Source organism: Ursus arctos, unplaced genomic scaffold, assembly GCF_023065955.2.
Source record: "Ursus arctos isolate Adak ecotype North America unplaced genomic scaffold, UrsArc2.0 scaffold_4, whole genome shotgun sequence".
In the NCBI taxonomy this organism is placed as follows: Eukaryota; Metazoa; Chordata; class Mammalia; order Carnivora; family Ursidae; genus Ursus; species Ursus arctos.
In genome coordinates, this window is record NW_026623056.1 from 83,814,820 (window position 1) to 83,836,031 (window position 21,212).

At 39.3% G+C, this 21,212-nt stretch overlaps 1 protein-coding gene across 12 annotated transcripts in view; it reads left to right on the forward strand.

Moving 5' to 3' along the window:
- Nucleotides 1-21,212, forward strand: part of ITSN1 (intersectin 1) — a 204,079-nt gene that overhangs the window by 90,383 nt on the left and 92,484 nt on the right. For all 12 annotated transcript variants that reach the window (XM_026510388.3, XM_048214865.2, XM_026510536.3 and 9 more), the window contains 7 exons: nucleotides 369-469; nucleotides 4,680-4,743; nucleotides 8,041-8,178; nucleotides 9,403-9,518; nucleotides 14,756-15,018; nucleotides 17,277-17,426; nucleotides 17,841-17,981. In XM_026510388.3, coding sequence (XP_026366173.2) covers nucleotides 369-469; nucleotides 4,680-4,743; nucleotides 8,041-8,178; nucleotides 9,403-9,518; nucleotides 14,756-15,018; nucleotides 17,277-17,426; nucleotides 17,841-17,981 — 973 coding nt within the window. The remainder of the gene's footprint in view (nucleotides 1-368; nucleotides 470-4,679; nucleotides 4,744-8,040; nucleotides 8,179-9,402; nucleotides 9,519-14,755; nucleotides 15,019-17,276; nucleotides 17,427-17,840; nucleotides 17,982-21,212) is intronic.

Sequence of the window (21,212 nt, forward strand, 5' to 3'; positions counted from 1 at the left end):
GCATTGCTTTTTAAGCTGAAAGAGAACTGTTCTAGAAGTTTGGAAAAGCCTGGGCGTTAGTCTTTCACTTCAGGGACAAGGAGATTTTTCCATATTTTGTAGAACCTTTAAATTATGAATCGTATCTATCACTTGGAGCAGTCACTTGGTCTGCTGTGTTTACCCTTGATTCTGGAAAAATAACCAGCATGTCTGTTTTGAGAGAAATGAGTCTAACCTTAAAATACGGAAATACTCATTACAGAAAATCCAGAAGTACTGATTAGAAAGTGAATAAAATGTTAAAGCTGTCTACTAGGGAAGTTCTTAGTTTACTGTTGTTAAAGGATTTAAATGTGTTCCTCATTGTTCATCCTTTTTCCCCACAGTGTCCCTCCGGTGGCAGAGTGGGCTGTCCCTCAGTCATCCAGACTGAAATACAGACAGTTATTCAATAGTCATGACAAAACTATGAGTGGACACTTAACAGGTATTTACAAATGAGAATTAATTTCATGAAATACGATTTTGATTCCAAATGCAGATTGCTTCCAGATGTTGGACCACAGATAGTCTCCAAATGCCTTGCTTTTTTTCCAAACAGGGTTTTCGTTGTGTTTCTTATCTTGAGTTCTCATCTCCTGATAAGCCACAGTTAGTTTCTTCCCTGGTGCCTCAGGCTTTGACCTTCTTGGTAAATGGAACTTCTGAACAGTGGACGCCACTAGTATGCAAATCAGAGCCTAGCAAAGAAACACTGCTGTAAACCCAAACCGGTTCAGGTTCTGAAGTCCAGCTTTGTACATGAACTTGGAACTGTCGGCTCAAAGAGCCTGTGTTTAAGGTAGTTTGCGGGGTGAAGGTAATTGGTTGGAGAGTTTTGAACCTGCCTCTGCCACTTTAACTAGCTGGAGGTCACTTTACCTAGTTAGGTTTCTTGTGCAAGAGGTCAGAGTTAAGTTATATGAACTCCAGGGATTTAAAAAAAAAAAAAAAAAAAAGATTCTGTTACCTGTATCAGTAGAAAGGATTTTAGAATACTATTCAGAAGCGTTTCTAATGAGGGTTAAACGCTCAAAATTGATGAGAGAATTAGAAAGAAAAGTATAATTTTAATAAGGAGAATAGAGACCTCTGATTTGAACATTGAGAAGGGAAAAAATGTGACTGCCCTTTAACAAGTACAGAGGAAGGAGGAGTGAGTTTTCCAGAAGTGGAGAAAGATGCTTTAAATTTCTGACTCTTACTATCTTTTTTTTTTTGTGCTTTCACTTACAATTGCAGTATTTTACTTTCAAAAGAAAAGTTCATCTGTTAAAAAATATCAGGGTTGGGTGAGATTTGGAAGGGTCTGATCTAATCTTGAGCCTTATCCCTAATAAGGGATCTTAGCAGTCTTCTCGAATAAGTATATATTTATGTCTGAGGGGGCAAATTGTACTTAAACACAAATTTGCAAATGCCACGCCACACTCTGTGCTAAAACATAGCTGTCATTTTTATCCATACCATGGGAAACCAGTCCAGCTTATACAGGCACCGAAGGAATATTCAGGAGTATAGGTTTAAGTATAATTCAGCATGGTCTGTTTCACGCCAAAGCTCCATCAGACCCAGAACTACACTGTCAGTAAATCTGAAAACAATTCTTCCAAGCATTGTTGGTGTTTGCTGTGAATTAATTAAAATAGTATTCAGATGTGATATTGATGTAGCAGTCCTCTTTCTTGGTAGGATCTGTGTTTTATAAGTGAAGTACAGTGTCTTTTTCCCAAAGATAATGATGCAAGCACTTAAATATTTACAACTTTTAATATGTGAGGTAGACAGTAAAATTTGAAATATAGTTGAAAAATCAGATTTTGCTCATGTTTCTCTGTGTACTTACTGTCAGAGCTTGTGATACGAGCTTGTCCACTGTGGGAAGTGAAGCCAACCTAGCAGTGGCACATTTTGCCCCCCTGATTACCTGGGTTCATTTAGCTGATACACCTGTTTAGGTGGGTACCCCCTCGTTCCTTCACAACTTGATGTGTATGCTATTACACACTCTTAGACAGTTGTAAAAACATAGAGCCCATTCTTTAATCAAGATTATGTAAGTAGCTGTAGAATTCTGGCAGTCTTATCACTGCTAGCCTTCTCCTCAAAGAGGCATTTTATTAATCTCGCATTCTGAAACAATGAATATGCTCTTTGGTTAGTCATATATTAATGACAAAAGCTAAAGTGTTAGGCATTGTTTGAGATAAAGCATTTACTTCACGTAATTATTTCTGTCTTTCCCGTGTGTGCTTCCCTATGAAAACATGGATGCCCATAGTAGGGCTTATGAACTTGGGATTTCTGTTTATCCCCACGTTTCCATAAAAGCCACTACCCCAAAACTGATACCTCTTTATGGATGTAGGCTTCTGTACTCAAGAGTTCAATTTTATGCTGTTCTGTTATGCTAAGAGGCCATCTTAGGTGTTGGTGATCTATTTTGATGTTTCACAACCTTGTCTTAGGATGTACAGAGTCAAGTATTAGAATTGCAAATGACAGTTGTGGTCTTCTAATGTGGTAGTTAACAAACTTCTTCTATAAAGAACAAAACCATAAACATATTAGGCTTACATTTTGTCTGTCACAGCTACTCAACTGCGCCATGCTAGTACAAAAGCAGCTCAAATGATGGGCATGGTGGTGTTTCAAGAAAACTTTATTTACAAAACAGATGCGGGAGCAGGTATGGCCTGTGGCCGTGGCTTACCGGTCACTGTTCCACATCATTTCCCTCACTTAGAGAGGAAGGAACTTACTCTTAGAGAGTGAAAGTACTTTTGTTAATGTCAGAAGCCATAGGGAGTAGGAAGAGTCCGGACTGGAATCCAAATCTCCTGCTGCCCATCCAGGTCCAGGACTAGTTTTTTTTGGTTATTATTACACTTTTTATTGGTCATAGGTGAAATACTAACCTCCTTTTATGTAGTTCTGAAGTGGAGAGAATTGTGAGGAGTATCAGTTAAAGCATTCACTAAAGTTTTGCTAATTCTGCTTTAATGTTCCGACATGCTACATACAATATTAGAGACTGAACAAAATGATCAGTGGACTTTCCTCATTCCAGTATACCACAGAACTTGGAGAGCTTCCACAGTACTTTAAAAAAGATTGCTTCTTAGAGACTCCCAATACACAGACACACACACACATACACACACTCATTCCTCAGGAATGTGTATATGATGTTTGCCAAAACCTAGAAGGTTCATTGTTCATAATAGCCCCAAACTGAAACCTGTCCGAATGCCCATCAACAGAATGGATACATAGATTGTTACATAGTCACAAAATGATATACCACACAGCAGTTAGGGTTAATGTCCTACAACTACATGCAGTATGTGGAACAAAATAAGCCATACTTAACAAGGGCACACTGTGCTGTTAGAAGTTGGGGTGCACTTGGTCAGGGGGATGATTAGAAGGGAGCTGGAGCTCGGGAACCTGGGTGGCTCCGCTGGTTTAGCTGCTTCTGACTCTCAAATCAAAGTTTGAATATTGTGTATAATATTAACTACCATTAATGTAGCATTTTTTATGTGCTAGCCCTATGTTAAACTCCATGTTATACTTCCTTATCTGATGGAGCACAGACTTGTAAATTTGAAAAGGACATCTGAAAGGAGAAAACGGTCCAACTAATGAGGAAACTGCTTGCCCGAGTCTCGTGGCAAGTTCTTGGGCACTTCCTGTGCTGACACATTGGGGGGTGATTCTCAGATACTGCTTGCTATGCAAAAACACATCCACTTTTGTGTCTTTTGATGAGGTGCCATTTGAAAAATCAAATAGCTAAAAGCAAAAATTTATACATGACAATCTTCCCAACAAAACTGTTACAACTCTTCATTCCTTGGTCCATCGGTCATCCTGGGACCACACCTTGAGGGTCAGTGATGGATAGAAGACATATTTGTCTCTCTCCCTAACACTGGTTTATTTCAACACTCAAAATTTCCCACTATAAACTTTATCTGTTAGCCAAGCCCAGTTTCATGCCAGAGGTGAAGATATTTACAAGTACTTTAAGAAACGAGAGGTGATTTGGAGAGCAGAGTTGAAATTCCAGGCATTCTTTATTGCTAACATAAGAAATGATTGTGATAAAAGCCATTTGTGCAGCCTTGAGCAAGACCCCCCCCCCCCGCCTTTTTTTTTTTAAGTCTGTAATGAAACGGTTACAAGAGTTGTCCTCTCTTAAGGTCCTTTCTCCTCTTAAGATTCTCTGACTCTTCTCTGATCGTGGTCCTGGTGGAGGCAGCAGGCGGCGGCAGAAGATGCTGAGTTCAGAGACAATAAGTTTGAGCTTTGTAAATAGAAGCCTGATACAAATAGAGATGATAATCTGGAGAAAAGGGCAGGTTACGTTTTGAAATGCTCATCTTTTACATACTCTTTTTTCATGAAACATCCATTTAACAAGAATTTATTGAGTATGTGCCAGATGCTGTGGTGTGCTTTGTTTTTTTCCCCTTTTCATTGGGGCTTAATTTCCTTTTGAAAAAGCCCCTTGGGTAGTAGCAAATATTGTTTAAAGCACTGTGATTGCATGAGATTGCATAGTGCTCTATGTGCACAACACTGGTCTTCCTGGACAGTGAAGATTTGCTGATTCATCTTTATATTCTCTCCCCCCGCCCCTTTCTGTTTAGGTCCCCAAGCAAGAACTATTCTTATGCAATCAAGTTTGCCACAGGCTCAGCTGGCTTCGATATGGTAAGGAATGAAAAGTTCCTTGGTTTGTATAAAGTGGCTTAAATTGGTATGGCTTCTTGGGTCTTCAGATTAATACAGTATTTAAAGGTGGGGATGTGTAGGAATTGTGCTTAATTTTCCAATGATCTGTGATGATTACCTCTCTTATTCTTTCCCCTTTTTGATTTTGAAACATACAAAAGCAGAGAGATTAATGAATTCTCTAGAACTCATAACACAGTTTAAAGTAAGTCTCAACTTGTGACTAGTCCTGGTTCTCCCCTCCTCCTTCCTGATTATTTTAAGCCAGATCTCAGTGATTATATCATTTCCATCTGCAAATATTTTAGCTTGTATTTCCAAAAGAGATAGGGATTTTTTTTCAAGAGGACTGTAATACCAGTAGTCCACCAAAAAAAATTTTTTTTTTTTTTAAGATTTTATTTATTCGACAGAGATAGAGACAGCCAGCGAGAGAGGGAACACAAGCAGGGGGAGTGGGAGAGGAAGAAGCAGGCTCATAGCGGAGGAGCCTGATGTGGGGCTCGATCCCATAACGCCGGGATCACGCCCTGAGCCGAAGGCAGACGCTTAACCGCTGTGCCACCCAGGCGCCCCCCACCAAAAATTTTTAATAGTAATTCTTATCATTAAGTTAATCAGATAGTGATCAGATTCGTTAGATTGGCTCATAATTTTTTGTAGTTGATTTGTTCAGATCAGATGAAAATAAATCTACATTTTGCATCAGTTGGTTGACACATCTTTTAAGTGTTCTATATACTCCCCCTTGTTCCCTACTGCCCCCCCTCCCCAAAAAGAAAAACCCAGATTGTTTATCCTGTAGTTTCTTCTAGTCTGTCTTTTGGTGGTTGCATCCTTGTGTTAATTTATTCCTGTGTTTCCTGTAGATCAGTAATTGGATCTTGAGCAAGGTTTGTCCACTCAACACTACTGACCCTTTGGGCCCGATAACTTTTGTTGTGGGGGCTGTTCTGTGTATTGCAGGTTGTTTAGTAGTGTCTTTGGCCTCCACCTACTAGATGCCAGCAACGTGACCCCACCCCCGTTGTGACAGTCAGAGATGTCTCCATGTATTGACAAATGGCCCTTGGGGTACAAAGTCATCCCACTCATGAGAACCACTCATCAGATTCAAGTTTGATTTTTTTGGCAAGGCTATATCAGAGATATTACAGTGTACTTTCATCAGAAGGCACATAAACATCTCTATTTTGCATTTTTATTTATTTATTTATTTATTTATTTTTTAAAGATTTTATTTATTCGACAGAGATAGAGACAGCCAGCGAGAGAGGGAACACAAGTAGGGGGAGTGGGAGAGGAAGAAGCAGGCTCATAGCGGAGGAGCCTGATGGGGGGCTCGATCCCAGATCGCCGGGATCACGCCCTGAGCCGAAGGCAGACGCTTAACCGCTGTGCCACCCAGGAGCCCCAAGCATTTTTTTTTTTTTTAAAGAGTGAAGGAGGAAGGGAGGGTGAGGGAGGGACAGAGGGACAGAGGGAGAGATGGAATCTTAAAAGGCTCCAGATTCAGCACACACCCCAACGTGGGGCTCGATTTCACAACCCTGAGATCATGACCTGAGCCAATATCAAAAGTCGGACACTTAACTGACTGAGCTACTACCCAGGTGCCCCTATTTTTTAAGAATTTTTAATAGCTTTTGATTACTTTAATTGCATGATTTGAGGTTCATGATTTTGCCAAAGGGCCCGTTGATATGGTTGCTTCATAAGTGGTCACACTCTGGTGCTAGTCCCTTCACCCATCCTGGTCCCTTCTGCTTTGTATTAAAGGGTCTTCCTTTGAAATAGAATAATAATAACTAATCAGGTAATAAACATAATAGAGCAGTTAATATGACACATCCAGATGTCTTTAAGTCTGGGTATGTACCAGTATCCTAGGGCCCTCTGAAATGTAAACTTGAGATCTAACATTTATGGAGGTTGATTGGTAGTTTTTTGGTGTTCTCATGACACTAGAGTATATTGAAATGCTTAAGTATCTCATTTATAACCTGCCCTCTTTGAAAAAAATACTTGAGTCTTCTCCTACTAGAATGTTATTATATTCCCTTTCTATACAATAAAAAGATATTTTAATTAAATGTTTACAACCACTATTTAGACAAGTATAGAGGGGAAAAGAATTCCACCTGCCTTCTAATTGAATTTGCCGGGGAGTAGCTGTAATGGGGGATGGGAAGGAGGAGAGGGTGAGGAAGAACAGGCATCTGGGAAATGCAAAGCTTGAGGGACAGAAAAGAGATCATTGGTTGCCAGGGGTTGTGGGCAAGGCAAGAGGGTGACTAAGAAATGCAGGGCAATTTTGCGTGGTGATGGAACTGTTCTAAATATTGTGATACACAACGGAATTCAATTACACAACTGAATCCATCAAAACTTGCAGAACTGTACTCTAGAAAGGGCAGATGTCATTGCATAGACATTATACTGTTAGTAAAAACTGGTTTATGCCACCAAAGGAAATTTCAGATTTAAGAGGAATTTCTTGATTTATGCTGTCAGCAAAGCCAGTTTCCCAGTGTAGCTGTCCTGTTGGCATTCTGGTGAACAGCTTTGTTATCTTGCATTCTCTTGGTGTCCAGAAGTGATTAAGTAAAATCCCATTCTTAGACTTGCTCGAAAAATCTGTTTACTCCCATTAGCTACTAGGGCAAGTTGATGATGAGGAATGGTAGCCACTGAATCTTGAGACTAAGGAGCAGCAAACATCTTAAGTCTGGCTAAAGTCCAGAAAGATCCACCCTGTAGGTCTACATCAGCAGTTGGCCAGCTAACCTAAATGAGTAGAACTTGGCCTGCACCTGTTTTTGCAAATGAGGTTTTACGCCCGTTTATTTATGTATCTATGGCTGCTTTCCTGCCAAAAGGGCAGAATTCAGTGCAATAGAGACCATGTCTTGTTAAGCTTGAATGTTTACTATCTGACCCGATAGTTTGCCGAGCGCAGTGTTTAAAGACACATAGAATGTGAGTATGATATGTTCTAAATGGGCTGGCAAGGCTTGAGAAGACTATAATTATAACCATAGTTAACATTTGCTGAATGGTGAACACCATCCCAACAACTTGGATTGTCTCATTTTATCTTTGCAGCAGTACTATGAAATAGGTACTATTTTTATAAACCGAGGCACAGAGAGACTCAACTGGCCTAGAGTCAGAATAAGGAAACAGAACATTTCAATCACTTGTGAATAGTAACACACATGCATTTTCATGAAACTAGAATGAAACTAGAATATGGTTAACTTTTTTGTTGAATAGGAATCTTTCTGACATTGATCAAGATGGAAAACTCACAGCAGAAGAATTTATCTTGGCTATGCACCTAATCGATGTCGCTATGTCCGGCCAACCCCTGCCACCTGTCCTGCCTCCAGAGTACATTCCACCTTCCTTTAGGTAAGGAACGTTTGGCTCTTATAAGAAGTTGTGTATTTGGTATGTGAATTTCAAACTGGGCTTTGTTGGCTGTGTATCTGTGAGTCATTTTTATTCCTGGCCAGTAAATGAAATATCCATGAATTCAAGAAAACCTACTGATCTAGGTCCTGTGTGAATCTGGAGCCTGTTCTGTTCTTTAAGGTAGTAATAGTCTATTAGTAAAACATCAAAAGGTTGTCGATATTTGTACCACTCTATCTCATCAAAGTTCCGCAAAAACACAGTTTCAGTGGAGTTGTCAAGAGAATAGACCAAGGTCCAGTTGGGGGGAATGTACATGACTGCTATCCTCTACGTTGACACAGCACACACACCTCCCTGCCAAGACAATGATGTCTCAAGGCTTTAACTTTAAAAGACAAATATGAAATCTTACAAGCACAAAAAACAGAAAAAGAAACACAAAGAAGAATTTCTGTCCTGCTTCCTCAAAGACTGGTAGGGAGGTGGGGTGCATAGATCCCCATAAAAGTAAGAGAAACGGTGCCATGGCTGTCAGTGCATACATGGAGTGAGCCGAGAAATCTGTGGCTGTCAGAGGAAACCGTAGCTGGGCAGTTTGTCTGCAGAGTCTGACAGCTGCACGAATCACTCCAAGAGACACAAGACTGCAAGCTGATAAAAAAGCATTAACAAAAAGGTAGATCGTTTCAAAAGAGCAAGGCTTAAGGTGAAACTAACCAGTAAACTTAAGTGATTCGTTTTAGGGACTGGAAAGTGTAATATTTCATGTGTTTATTATGAGATAAAATGGATAGAAAGACTTTGTAAAGGGAAAAGAGGTGCTCGCATTCAGCTGAGCTGCTCATCTTCTCTCGGAGGATTTCTTGTTCCGCAAGAGGGCAGGGGTGACAACAGGGAGCACTTGACTGTGACCCAGGCACTGTTCTAGAGCACATGATGATTATGCATTAATTCAGTCCTTTGGAATTGCCCTGATCTGGGGGGTGATTCTAAACATTTGAACAAGCTTGGCACTCAAGAGTCTGAGGACATTCACCTATTCGTTTTTTAAAAACTCTTTGTAAATAAGGAGGACCAAATCTTTATCTTTTCCTCACTATAAATGAAATTTACTCCATGATGTGGCATACTCTTTAACAGTTGTTTTCCATAGTTTGCTCAGTTCTACCAAGGCAGCTTTATATGAATCTTTTTTTTTCTTTTTTTCCACAATTTCAGACGAGTTCGATCCGGCAGTGGCATATCTGTCATCAGCTCGACTGCAGTCGATCAGAGGTTACCAGAGGAACCAGTTTTAGAAGATGAACAACAACAGCTAGAAAAGAAATTACCTGGTAAGGCCGTCTTTATGTTTGAGTTACATCATAGTAGAGATGTTCTACCTCTGAGGCAAAGATGGAGGTAAAAATAAATTTAGCTTCTGACATTCTTGCTGTGTTCCTTTAACTGACCTTAGTCCGAAAGGAGACACTCTTACTATGCTTTGGGATTCGAATATATGTAGAGAAATATGAACACTACGTACTTTGCTAATGTACCCTTATTCTAACTTTTAAATTGAAATCTGATTATTTACCACTAAACAAAAATTTCATAAATGTTATTTATAAAACACTCAAAATTGGTAACCTTAATAGTACTTGCTCAATCAGCTGTGTAGAAATAGAATGTGAAATTGCTTACAGTGTTTTCTCACGTTGTTATAAGAGAATTGGAAACTCCTTAATGACAGAAAGCTATTTTAAATTTAATATGAACCTATTTTTAAAAGCCCTCATTTACAATAATAAACCTATCACACTATTAAAATATTCTAAGGTGGCTAGAATTATTAATGATGAGATGATAATTGATACTAAGAAGCAAATGAAATTTATTATGGAGCCTCTTTTTATTAAATACCTTGTCAGTGTCATGTCGCTGCATTTGAAGTGCTCAGTGGTTAATTGACCTGCTCAGGACACTAGCTCTTCCAGTTTCCTCTTCAAACTAAATTAGTTTTTGTTCTCTGATAAACTTCTTATTGAAAATGTTCTTGGGGGCGCCTGGGTGTCTCGGGGTGTTGAGCGTCCAGCTCTTGGTTTTGGCTCAGGTCATGATCTCATGGGTTGTGGGATTGAGCCCCGCATCAGGCTCTGCGCTCAGTGGGGAGTCTGCTTGAGATTCTCTCCCTCTGTCCCTCTCACTGCTTTTTCACTCTCTCTCTCTCTCAAAAAAAATAAATCTTTAAAAAAAATATGTTCTTTATGCAAAGCAGTGTGTTGAGTACAGTGAAGAATTTAAACATTAAAAACGTGGCCCTTACCCTCTAGAAGGTTATAATATGATTGAGGATTTAGGGCATCCAAACAAACAATCATCAAAGCAGAATATAAGTGCAATAAATCCCTAAAGACAGTGTTATAGATGGAGAGCAGAGTGTACTGATGCTGGTTGGCATAGACTGGAAAGGCACGAGGTATGGATCTCTGTGGAGGACGTCACAGTTGTGTTGAGACTGAAGATGAATAGGGTCATTACAAGTGGAAAGGAAGAACATTTCAGGATGATCATAATGGGAATGAATGGGAATGAAGTCTCAGGCAAATAAGGACAGAATCCTTTGAATTTGTGATTTGCTTTTCCTCTTGGTGTTAAACATTCATTTAGCGTTCTGAACAGGAAGTGACATCATCAGAGATTTTTGTTCATTCATTCCTTCTTTCAGTAGCCATTTATTATTTGCCTGCTATGTAGCAGAAATAGGGCCAGGTATTGGAACTAAGATGTGTAGGGACTTCCAGATATTTTCTAATTGAGGTAAAATTCACATAGCAGAAAATTGATCATTAAAAATACGCAATTCAGTGGCTTAGTTTGGGCTGCCATAATAACATACAGTAGTCTCGGTGGCTTGAATAGCAGAAATGAATTTCTCACACTTCTGGAGGCCATTAAGTCTATATTAGGGTGCCACCCAGTTTGGTTCCTGGTGAGGCTCTCTTTCTGGCATGCAGATGGCAGCCTTCTTTTATGTCCTCATATCACTTTTCCTTGATGTGTGTACCTGGGAAGAGAGAAGTAGAGAAAGTTCTCTCTTCCTCTTTTTGAGATTCACCCACAGCGTAGCTAGCGTGTATCATTACTTCAGTCCTTTCTGTGGTTGGGGGGACTTTGAGTTTTAAGATGGCGGAGTAAAACGGATGCTGCCTTCTGTGCAATCACTAAAGGAGCAAGAAGGACAAGAAAACCAAAATACGCTTGCCATGTTTGATCTCTCCTCCATGACTGTAATGTGTGAGGAACGTCTTTCTAAAGCTTGAAGGCCAAACGGGGAATGTAGGGGGAAGCCAAGAAAGGATGCTCACAGCCACGGATCTCAAGACAAAGTGAAGTGACAGTTCTTGAAATAGAGAACAATGGGAATGACGTGCTACACAGGCGGGCGATGAGAGATTCTCTTGTCCAGGGTTGGTTCCAAGGAGAAGCATGTGACGCAAACACGAAATTGGAGAGACACGCTGAAAACATAAGGGACATGGAGGGTGGGATTTTTTTTAAAATTTTATTTATTTATTTATTTTGAGAAGGGGAGAGAGCAAGAGCAAGTGGGTGCATGTGTGAGCTGCAGGGTGGTGGTGGTGCAGAGGAAGAGAGAGAATCTCAAGGAGACTGGCACGGAGCGTGGAGCCTGACACAGGTCTTGACCCCACGAACCTGAGATCATGACCTGAGCTGAAATCAAGAGTTGGAGTTCAACCGACTATGCCACCCAAGAAGGAGCCCTTGGATTTTTTTTTCTTTTAAAAGGAAAATTAAATGGTTGTAAACAGAATGCTAACAAGGGTTAGAGAAAAAAGGATTGGCCTGGGAAATAAGGCAAAAATTCATAATCGGTGTTCTCAAAGAAGGAAACTGAAAAATGGATTAGAAAAAATAATTTACGGAATGGTATCTCCATACTGATTAGGACACAGTTTGTTCTTCATTATGGAACACAGGATGCTCACCTTCCTACCTCTGCTTGCCAAAATCGTCTTATTTACCAGCTAAGAGGAGAGAGGGAGGGAGGGAGAGATGGGGGTCAGTTGCTTCATCAGGGTGATGGAGAAGGAAAAGCATAGAGTAATATCGAAGGAAAGGAGGTTGGTGGTGATGCAGAGCTGCTGTTCTAGAAAGATTATAAGTTGAGGGGAGAGTATGTTAGCAATGAATTTAGGATTTTTTGAAAGTGAGATAGAATTGGTATATAGTATTAGTTTCAGGTGTACAACATAATTCAATGTTGCACACACTGCAGAATGATCGCTACAGTTAAGTCTGGTGTTACTGTGGTCACCATACAGTTGACCCCCTTCACCCTCTCCACCCACCCTCAAACTCCCTTTCCCTCTGATAACCACCATTTTGTTTCTGTGTCTGCGTTTTGTTTTTTAGATTCCATATGTAAGTGAAATCATATTGTATATGGCTTTGTCTGTTTGACTTATTTTATTTAGCATAATACCCTCAGAGTTCATCCCTGTTGTCTCAATGGCAAGATTTCCTTCTTTTTTATGGCTGAGTAATAATGCATGTATATATACCACGTTTTCTTTATCCAGTCATCCATCGATTCACACTTAGGTTGTTTCCATGTCTTGGCTATTGTAAACAATGCTGTAATGATATCTTTTGGAATTAATACGTTTATTTTCTTCGGGTAAATACCCAGAAGTAGAATAGGTGGTAGGTGGGTCTTACGGCAGTTTTTGTTTGTTTGTTTGTTTAATATTTTGAGGGACTTCTCTACTGTTTTTCTGTTCTTCTGTTGGGGCTGCACCAGTTTACATTCCTAACTGTGGGAGGGCCCCCTTTTCTCCACAGCCTCTCCAACACTTGTTATTTCTTGTCTTTTTGGTAATAGTCGTTCTGACAGGTGTGAGACGACATCTCATTGTGATTTTGATTTGCAGTTGCCTGATGATGAGTGATGTTGAGCATCTTTTCATGCCTGTTAGCTGTCTGTATGGCCTCTTTGCAAAAATGTCTGTTCAGATCCTCTGCCCATTTATTTATTTATTTAAGTTTTTAAAATTTATTTAAGTAATCTCGTGTCTAGTGTGGGGCTCAAACTCATTGCATGCTCCTCTGAGCCGGCCGGGTGCCCCAGCCTCTGCCCATATTTTAACCAGATTGTTTTTTGTTGAGTTGTATGAGCTTTTTTTAAAATATATTTTGGATATTAGCCTGTTATCAGATATATGATTTGCAGATTTCTTCTCCCTTCAGAAGGTTGCCTTCTTCTTTTGTTGATGATTTCCTTCACTATGCAGAAGCTTTATACTTTGACATAATCCCATGTGTTTATTTTTATTGTTACTGCCTTTGGAGTCCTTTCCAAAAAGCAGTGTTCCACGAGCACCGTCAGTGAGTTTACTGCCTATGTTTTCTTCTAGGAGTCTTATGGTTTAGGTCTAACATTCACATCGTTAATCTGTTTTGAGCTAATTTTTGTGTTGGTGCGAGAAGAAAGTGGTCCAGTGTCATTCTTCTGCATGTGGTAGGTGCCTGGCACCATTTATTGCAAAGACTTTCCTTTCCCCGTTGTATTTTCTTGCCTTATTTGTTGTAAATTAATTGACCATTTAAGCATGGGTTAGTTTCTGGGCTGTCTAATCTGTTCCATTGATCTGTGTCTGTTTTTATACCAATAATAATGTTTTGATTACTATAGCTTTTTAGTATAGTTTGAAATCAGGAGCATGATAGCTCTAGGTTTGTTCTTCTTTCTCTCAGGACTGCTTTGGCTATTTGTGGTCTTTTGTGGTTCTATATAAATTTTAAAATTATTTTAATTCTGTGAAAAATGCCATTGGAATTTTGATAGGAGCTGCATTGAATTTATAGTTTGCTCTGGTTAGTGTGGACATTTTAACAATATTAATTCTTTTTTTAAAAAAATTTATTTATTTGGTAGAGAGAGAGAGCGCGCACAAGCAGGGGGAGTAGCAAGCAGAAGGAGAGGGAGAAGCGGGCTCCCCACTGAGCAGGAGCCGATGCGGGGCTCAATCCCAGGACCCTGGGATCATGACCTGAGCCAAAGGCAGACGCTTAACCGACTGAACCACCCAGGTGTCCCTTAACAATATTAATTCTTCCAGTCCAATTCTGATCATGGAATACTTTTCCATTTAATTATGTCTTCATTTTCTTTCATCAGCGTCTTATAGTTTTCAGTGTACCGGTCTTTCCCCATCTTGGTTAAATTTATTCCTAGGTATTCTTTCTGATGCCATTGTAAGTGGGATTGTTTTCTTAATTCTCCTTCTGCGAGTTCATTATTAGTCTATAGAAATGTAACCAATTTCTGTATATTGATGTTGTATCCTGCAGTTTTACTGAAGTATTTCTTCTAAAAGATTTCTGGTGTCAAAAAAATAGTTTTTTTGGTGTCATTCTGCTTATCCATGAGGCACAGGCAGGACAGAAGCTTGGGGAGTTCTGGTTGGCGTTTATACTACACCTTTCAAATGTGCCATTGAATTTTCCTTTGAAATAGTATGTTGCAGATCAGGACTTTTCAACGTTTTTCTGTTTCTCATTTTTCAAGTAACATTTGAAGATAAGAAGCGTGAGAATTTCGAACGTGGCAATCTGGAACTGGAGAAACGGAGACAAGCGCTCTTGGAGCAGCAGCGCAAAGAGCAAGAGCGCCTGGCGCAGCTGGAGCGCGCCGAGCAGGAGCGCAAAGAGCGGGAGCGCCAGGAGCAGGAGCGCAAACGGCAACTGGAGTTAGAGAAGCAACTGGAAAAGCAACGGGAACTAGAACGTCAGAGAGAGGAGGAGAGGAGGAAAGAAATCGAGAGACGAGAGGTCAGTAGCTATGGAGCCCACCATGAGCACATGTACTCTTGCTCCCCTTCTTTCTTAGTTACTCAAGTGATCGATGAATGCAGTCTTTTTTTTTTCTTTTTATGTTATAGTTCAGTAGTTTTCGTTTATTCACAAAGTTGTGTGACAAGCACCGCTGTCTAATTCCAGAGCATTTTCCTCCCTCAAAAAGCAACTTCTTACCCATAAAGCAGTTACTCCCCACCCCTTCTCCTCCCAGTGCTCAGCAGCCACTGATTGACTTCCTGTCTCTATAGGTTGGCCTCTGGTGAACATTTCATATACGTGGAATCGTACAGTATGTGACCTTTTGTGTCTCGTTTCCACTTAGCATGTTTTCAAGTCCCAAGCTGTAGCATGAATCAATACTTTATTCCTTTTGCTGACTGAATAATAATCCATTACACAAATGTACCACATTGTATTTATCCATTCATCCATTGATGGATGTTTGAGTTGTTTTGGACATTCTTGACTATTATGAATAATATTGCTAAGAACATTCATGGTCAGGCTTTTGATAATACAGTCTCGTAACAATCCACTGATATTAGTTAAGAATTTTTCAGAATTTTTTCTCTACATTTATATAGGTATGTAGAAATATTAAAGGTTATATGGTGGAGACAGTGGGGGTTTAGTGCAATTTTTTTTTAACCCCTGTAGTGGGCTTATACTAATTGTTCTGTGCCCTTTTTTTTCCACTTTAAAAAGTGTAGGAAATAGTCACTATATTTGATGGAAGGCCTCATAAATTTGGCGCCACACCAGGATAGGAGCTAAGCCAATCTTTCGTCTGAATTTCCAACTTTAGCATATTGTTGCAGAAGCAGTGCCATGATTCTTTTGTGTGAATGAAATATATTATATATGGGAGATTTTTCTTTATAAAAACACAATACTTTGGTTACATCTTCTGTTATGGCGTCAGAAAACTTAGAGCAATAAGCCGCTCTTTATTCAGGAAGATACAAACAGATACTAACAGGGTTTTAATTTCCAGAACAGACGGCCAAAAGATAGACCACTTTCCCTTTCTCGATGTTTTGCTTTGTTTTTGTAAAGACACTTTAGAATATTTATTCAGAATTACTCAGTAGTCATTTACCATGTGCCAGTCATCGGTAGTCTCTAGAGTGGTTGTGGATTAGGAACTTCACCTGTCCTCCAGGCCCAAAGGGTAGTTGGAGGACAGGTACCTAAGAAGCAATTATAGTAAAGAGTGCCAGGTGCTCTGGATGTGTTTTTACCCCGCGGCCATCAGAATCAGTTTTAAAGAGAGGACAGGGACGCCTGGGTGGCTGTCATTTAAGCAGCTACCTTTGGCTCATGTCATGATCCCAGAGTCCCACGTCAGGCTCCTTGCTCAGTGGGGAGCCTGCTTCTCCCTCTCCCTGCTCCTCGCTCTGCTTGTGCTCTCTCTCTCTCTGTCAAATAAATAAATCTTTTAAAAAAATGAAGAGAGTGGACATTCCCGCAGAAATTATGGAAGCTTCTGTGTTAAAAGAAAATGAATGATGCAGGGGTGGGGAGCTGCAAACTTTTAAAACTTGAGATAAGTAATTTCTCATAGAAGAAAGTTTTTGTTTGGGGGGGCTGTTTTTTTAAGTCTTTTTTTTTTTTTTTTTTTTTTTGGTGTTGTTCTAGGGGCCTTAGTTTGACTTTACTAGATTAAAGACATTTTTCTTGCTCTTTATGAGTCAGTAAATGAGAAAGTTGGTTTTTTTTTATCACTTCAAACATTCTTGAAGGCATAAACAATCGAATTCCAATGATGAAATGAATCCTGTGTGTCCTCATCTTATCTAACTATAATAGCTTTTCTAAATATTCCCTTTTTCCCATAGAAGGAATACTATATTTGTATAAATTTTGTTTTTGCTGTTTTGTAATAGAAGTTCTTGGGGCGCCTGGATGGCACAGAGGTTGGGCGTCTGCCTTCGGCTCAGGGCGTGATCCTGGCGTTATGGGATCGAGCCCCACATCAGGCTCCTCCGCTATGAGCCTGCTTCTTCCTCTCCCACTCCCCCTGCTTGTGTTCCCTCTCTCGCTGGCTGTCTCTATCTCTGTCAAATAAATAAATAAAATCTTTAAAAAAAAAAAAAAAAAAGAAGTTCTTGCAACGTGTGTAACATTTTATCCCTAAAAGAAAAGACTTCCTGGATGTTACATTTATTAAGAGACATTGTATCATGTCAGGACTAAAAAATTAATAAGTTGTCTGTTTGTAAATGCCACAGGCTGCAAAGCGAGAACTTGAAAGGCAACGACAACTTGAATGGGAACGGAATCGAAGACAAGAACTACTCAATCAAAGAAACAAAGAACAAGAAGACATAGTTGTACTGAAAGCAAAGAAAAAGACTCTGGAATTTGAATTAGAAGCTCTAGTGAGTCAAGTTTGATTATGCTTTGGAAATACAGTTGACCCTTGAACAACATGGGGCTTATGGGTGCAGAACCTATGCAGTCAGAGCACTTTGTATAACTTTTGACTCCCCTAATACTTAACTGCTCATAGCCTACTGTGGACCAGAAGCCTTACTGATAACATAAACAGTTAGTTGACACATATGTGTCATATACTGTTTTCTTACAATAAAGTAAGTTAGAAGTAAGAAGTTATTATTCAAGTCATAAAGAAGCGAACATACATTGACAGTACTGCACTGTTATTTATTGAAAAAAATCCATGTGTAAGTGGACCCGTGTGGTTCAAACTCGTGTTGTTCAAGGGTCGACTGTCTTCTAACCCTGAACCATTAAAACTGGTAATAACAATAATAATTTTTCATTTGGTAAAGAATGATAAAAAGCATCAACTAGAAGGAAAACTTCAAGATATCAGGTGTCGACTGACCACGCAAAGGCAAGAAATTGAGAGTACAAACAAATCCAGAGAGTTGAGAATTGCTGAAATCACCCACCTACAGCAACAATTACAGGTGAGCAAATATATCCCTTAAATGCTTTTAGGCTTACAAGCCCTGCTTTTCCTCTCATTCATTTCACTCATTTATTCCTACAAGCATCCAGCATCTACCATGTATTAGGTGCTGGGAGTCGAAGACGAAGTAGACAAAAGTCTGAAAAGTAGGCTGTCAAGTAAACAAACTCAATACATGTTTGCTGAGCACTGCTGAGTGCCAGGCCAGGGGCTCTCAGAAGCACTGAGGGTCCAGCAGTAAACAGGAAGGATGAGAACCCTGCCTTCATGGAGCCTTTTATTTGCAGGGCAGACGGACACTAACAAAAAAAGTCAGGTGTGTACTCTATTATGAAAAGTGCCCCAGAGAGTGATGAGGAAAAGAGTCCTGGGGAGAAGGAGGATAGTAGTTTTGTTTGTTTTTAATATTTTGTTTTTAAGTAATCTCGACACCCAACGTAGGGCTTGAACTCATAACCCTGAAGAGTTGCACACTCCACTGACTTAGCCAGCCAGGTGCCCCAAGGGCAGTATTTTTATTTTATTTTTTTTAAGATTTATTTATGTATTCATTCATTCATTCATTTGGGGAGAGACAGGGTAAGAATCTCAAGCAGACTCTGCACTGAGCACAATGCCTGACACAGGGCTTGATCTCATGACCCCAAGATCATGATCTGAGCCAGAACCATGAGTTTTGGATGCTCAACAGACTGAGCCCCCCACGACCCCCTTGAGTGCAGTATTTTAAATTAGGTGGTGAGGACAGGCTTCTCGGTGAGGGTCCCATCTGAGCAAAGACTTGAAAGAGAAGCAGCAATGTTTTATGGCTGTCTGGCAGAGCAAGCTGAGGGTGGGGAGACAGCAGTGTGACCATTGTGACGTTGTACCTGTGTTTGGGATGTGGTTATAGCAAGGAGACCACTGTGGTTGCAGCTGGCAGGGATTGGATTATGTAGGACCTGTAGTTCACTCATGTGACTGGCTTTACTGTGATCGTCACAATAAGGAGGTGCAGTTCAGTATTCTAGGGGGAGTTCCAGAGATAGATGGATAGCAAATAGTTGGGAACATAATGGAATGCTATACACAGTTCTACTTTCATTTTATTATGTATCCAAAGTTGACCACCGAGTTGCCATTATATCACCTGGCTCAGTTTCAACTTGTTGAGCTGGGGGAGGGGCTCAGATTCATGTAGATACTGTTCTGTGTATCATCATGAAAGATGACCATTTTTGAAGTTTGTGATTTTTCTCAGCCTGATGATGTTGAGATTTATCCATATTTCTGAGCAAATCAATAGTTTGTTCCATTTCATCACTGAGTCGTATTTCCCTGTTTATCCATTCACCCGACATTTGATTGACATTTAGGTTCTTTCCACTTTGAGACTCTTTTGTGTTAAACTGCAATGAGTATTTAATTACAAGTCTTGATGTGGAAATATGTTTTATTTCTCTTGGTTTAATTTTAGGAGTGGCATTAATGTGTCACATAAATATATGCTTAACCCTATAGGAAACTGTCAAACTGGTTGTACCATTTTACATTCTCCCCAGCAGTGTGTGAGTGCTTCAGTACTATGTTGAATAGAAATGGTAAGAGTCTTGATCTTAAGGGGAAAGCATTCAATTTCTGACCATTAAGTATGATGTTAACTATAGATTTATTTTTTTTTAAGATGTCCTTTTTCAAGTTAGGGATTTTTCTCCTGTTCCTTTTTTGCTGAGGGTTTTTTAAATCATGAAATGGGTGCTAAATCGGGTCATAATTTTTTTTTCACATCTACTGAGATGTTTACATGTTTTTTTCTCTTTATTTTGTTCATATGGTGATTTACGTTGATTAAAACTTGAATGTTAAGCCAACTTCCCATTCCTTAGATAAGCCATACTTGGTCATGGTGTATTACCGTTTAAAAAAATATTTTACTTGATTCAGTATGCTATTTTTAAATATCTTTTAATTTAAATTCTTGAAAGATATTGGTTTATAGTTTTCTTGTAATGTCTTTATCCTGTTTTGGTATCAGGGTAATAAATAAGACAATCGCTGGAGAGTATTCCTTCCTTCTCCATTTTCTAAAAGTGTTTGTGTTGAAATGGTATTTTTCCTTTAAATTTTCATTAATCAGTGAAGCCATCTCGGCCTAGAGTCTTTTTTGTGGTAGGATTTTAATAGCAAAGTGTAGTTAGTAGATACAGAGGTGTTTAGATTTTCTGTTTCTTCTTGAGTCTGATGATTTGTATCTTTGAATTTTTTCATTTCATCTAAATTGTCAAATTTATTTGTATAGAGTTGTTTGCAATATTCTGTTAATTCTTTGCAAGTCTGTAGTATCTGTAGTGATGTCACTTCTTTCATTCCTGATCATGGGAATCTGTATCTTCTCTCCCCCTTCAACTTTACCTCCTTTTTCCCTTCCTCTCCTTTCCCCTCTTCCTCTTCTCCATCAATCTAGCTAGAAGTTTATTGATTTCATTAATTTTTTTTTAAATAAGCTTTTGGTTGTATTGATTTTTCTCTATGGTATATCTGTTTGCTGTTTCATTTACTTATGCTCTTTATTATTTCCTTCCATCTACTAATTTTGAATTTAATTTGCTTTTTTCTACCTTCATAAAAAGGAAGGTTAGATTATTGAATTTGGACCTTTTTTAATTTTATGATGTAAACATTTTATTAAGGTATAAATTTCCTTCTAAGCATTTTCATAGCCATATTGCACAACTTTTTTTTTTTTTTTAAAGATTTTATTTATTTATTTATTTGACAGAGAGAGACAGCCAGCAAGAGAGGGAACACAAGCAGGGGGAGTGGGAGAGGAAGAAGCAGGCTCATAGCAGAGGAGCCTGATGTGGGGCTCGATCCCAGAACGCGGGGATCACGCCCTGAGCCGAAGGCAGACGCTCAACCGCTGAGCCACCCAGGCGCCCCTGCACAACTTTTTAATGTGTTTTCATATCCATTCAGTTCAAAATCTTTTTTATTTTCTTGGTCATTTCTTCTTTGATGGGTTATTTAGAATTATGCTACTTAGTTTCTAAATATTTTGATTGTTTTCCATATCTTGCTGATTTCTGATTTATGTTACAAGCTGTGAGCATACTCTGTATGATTTCAATTATTTTTAATCTTTGTAAGTTTACTGAGACTTATTTTATGGCTTAGAATATGATTGTTGGTGACTATTTTATGTGCAGTTGTAAAGAATATGTACTCTGTTGTAGTTGGGTGGAGTGTCTCA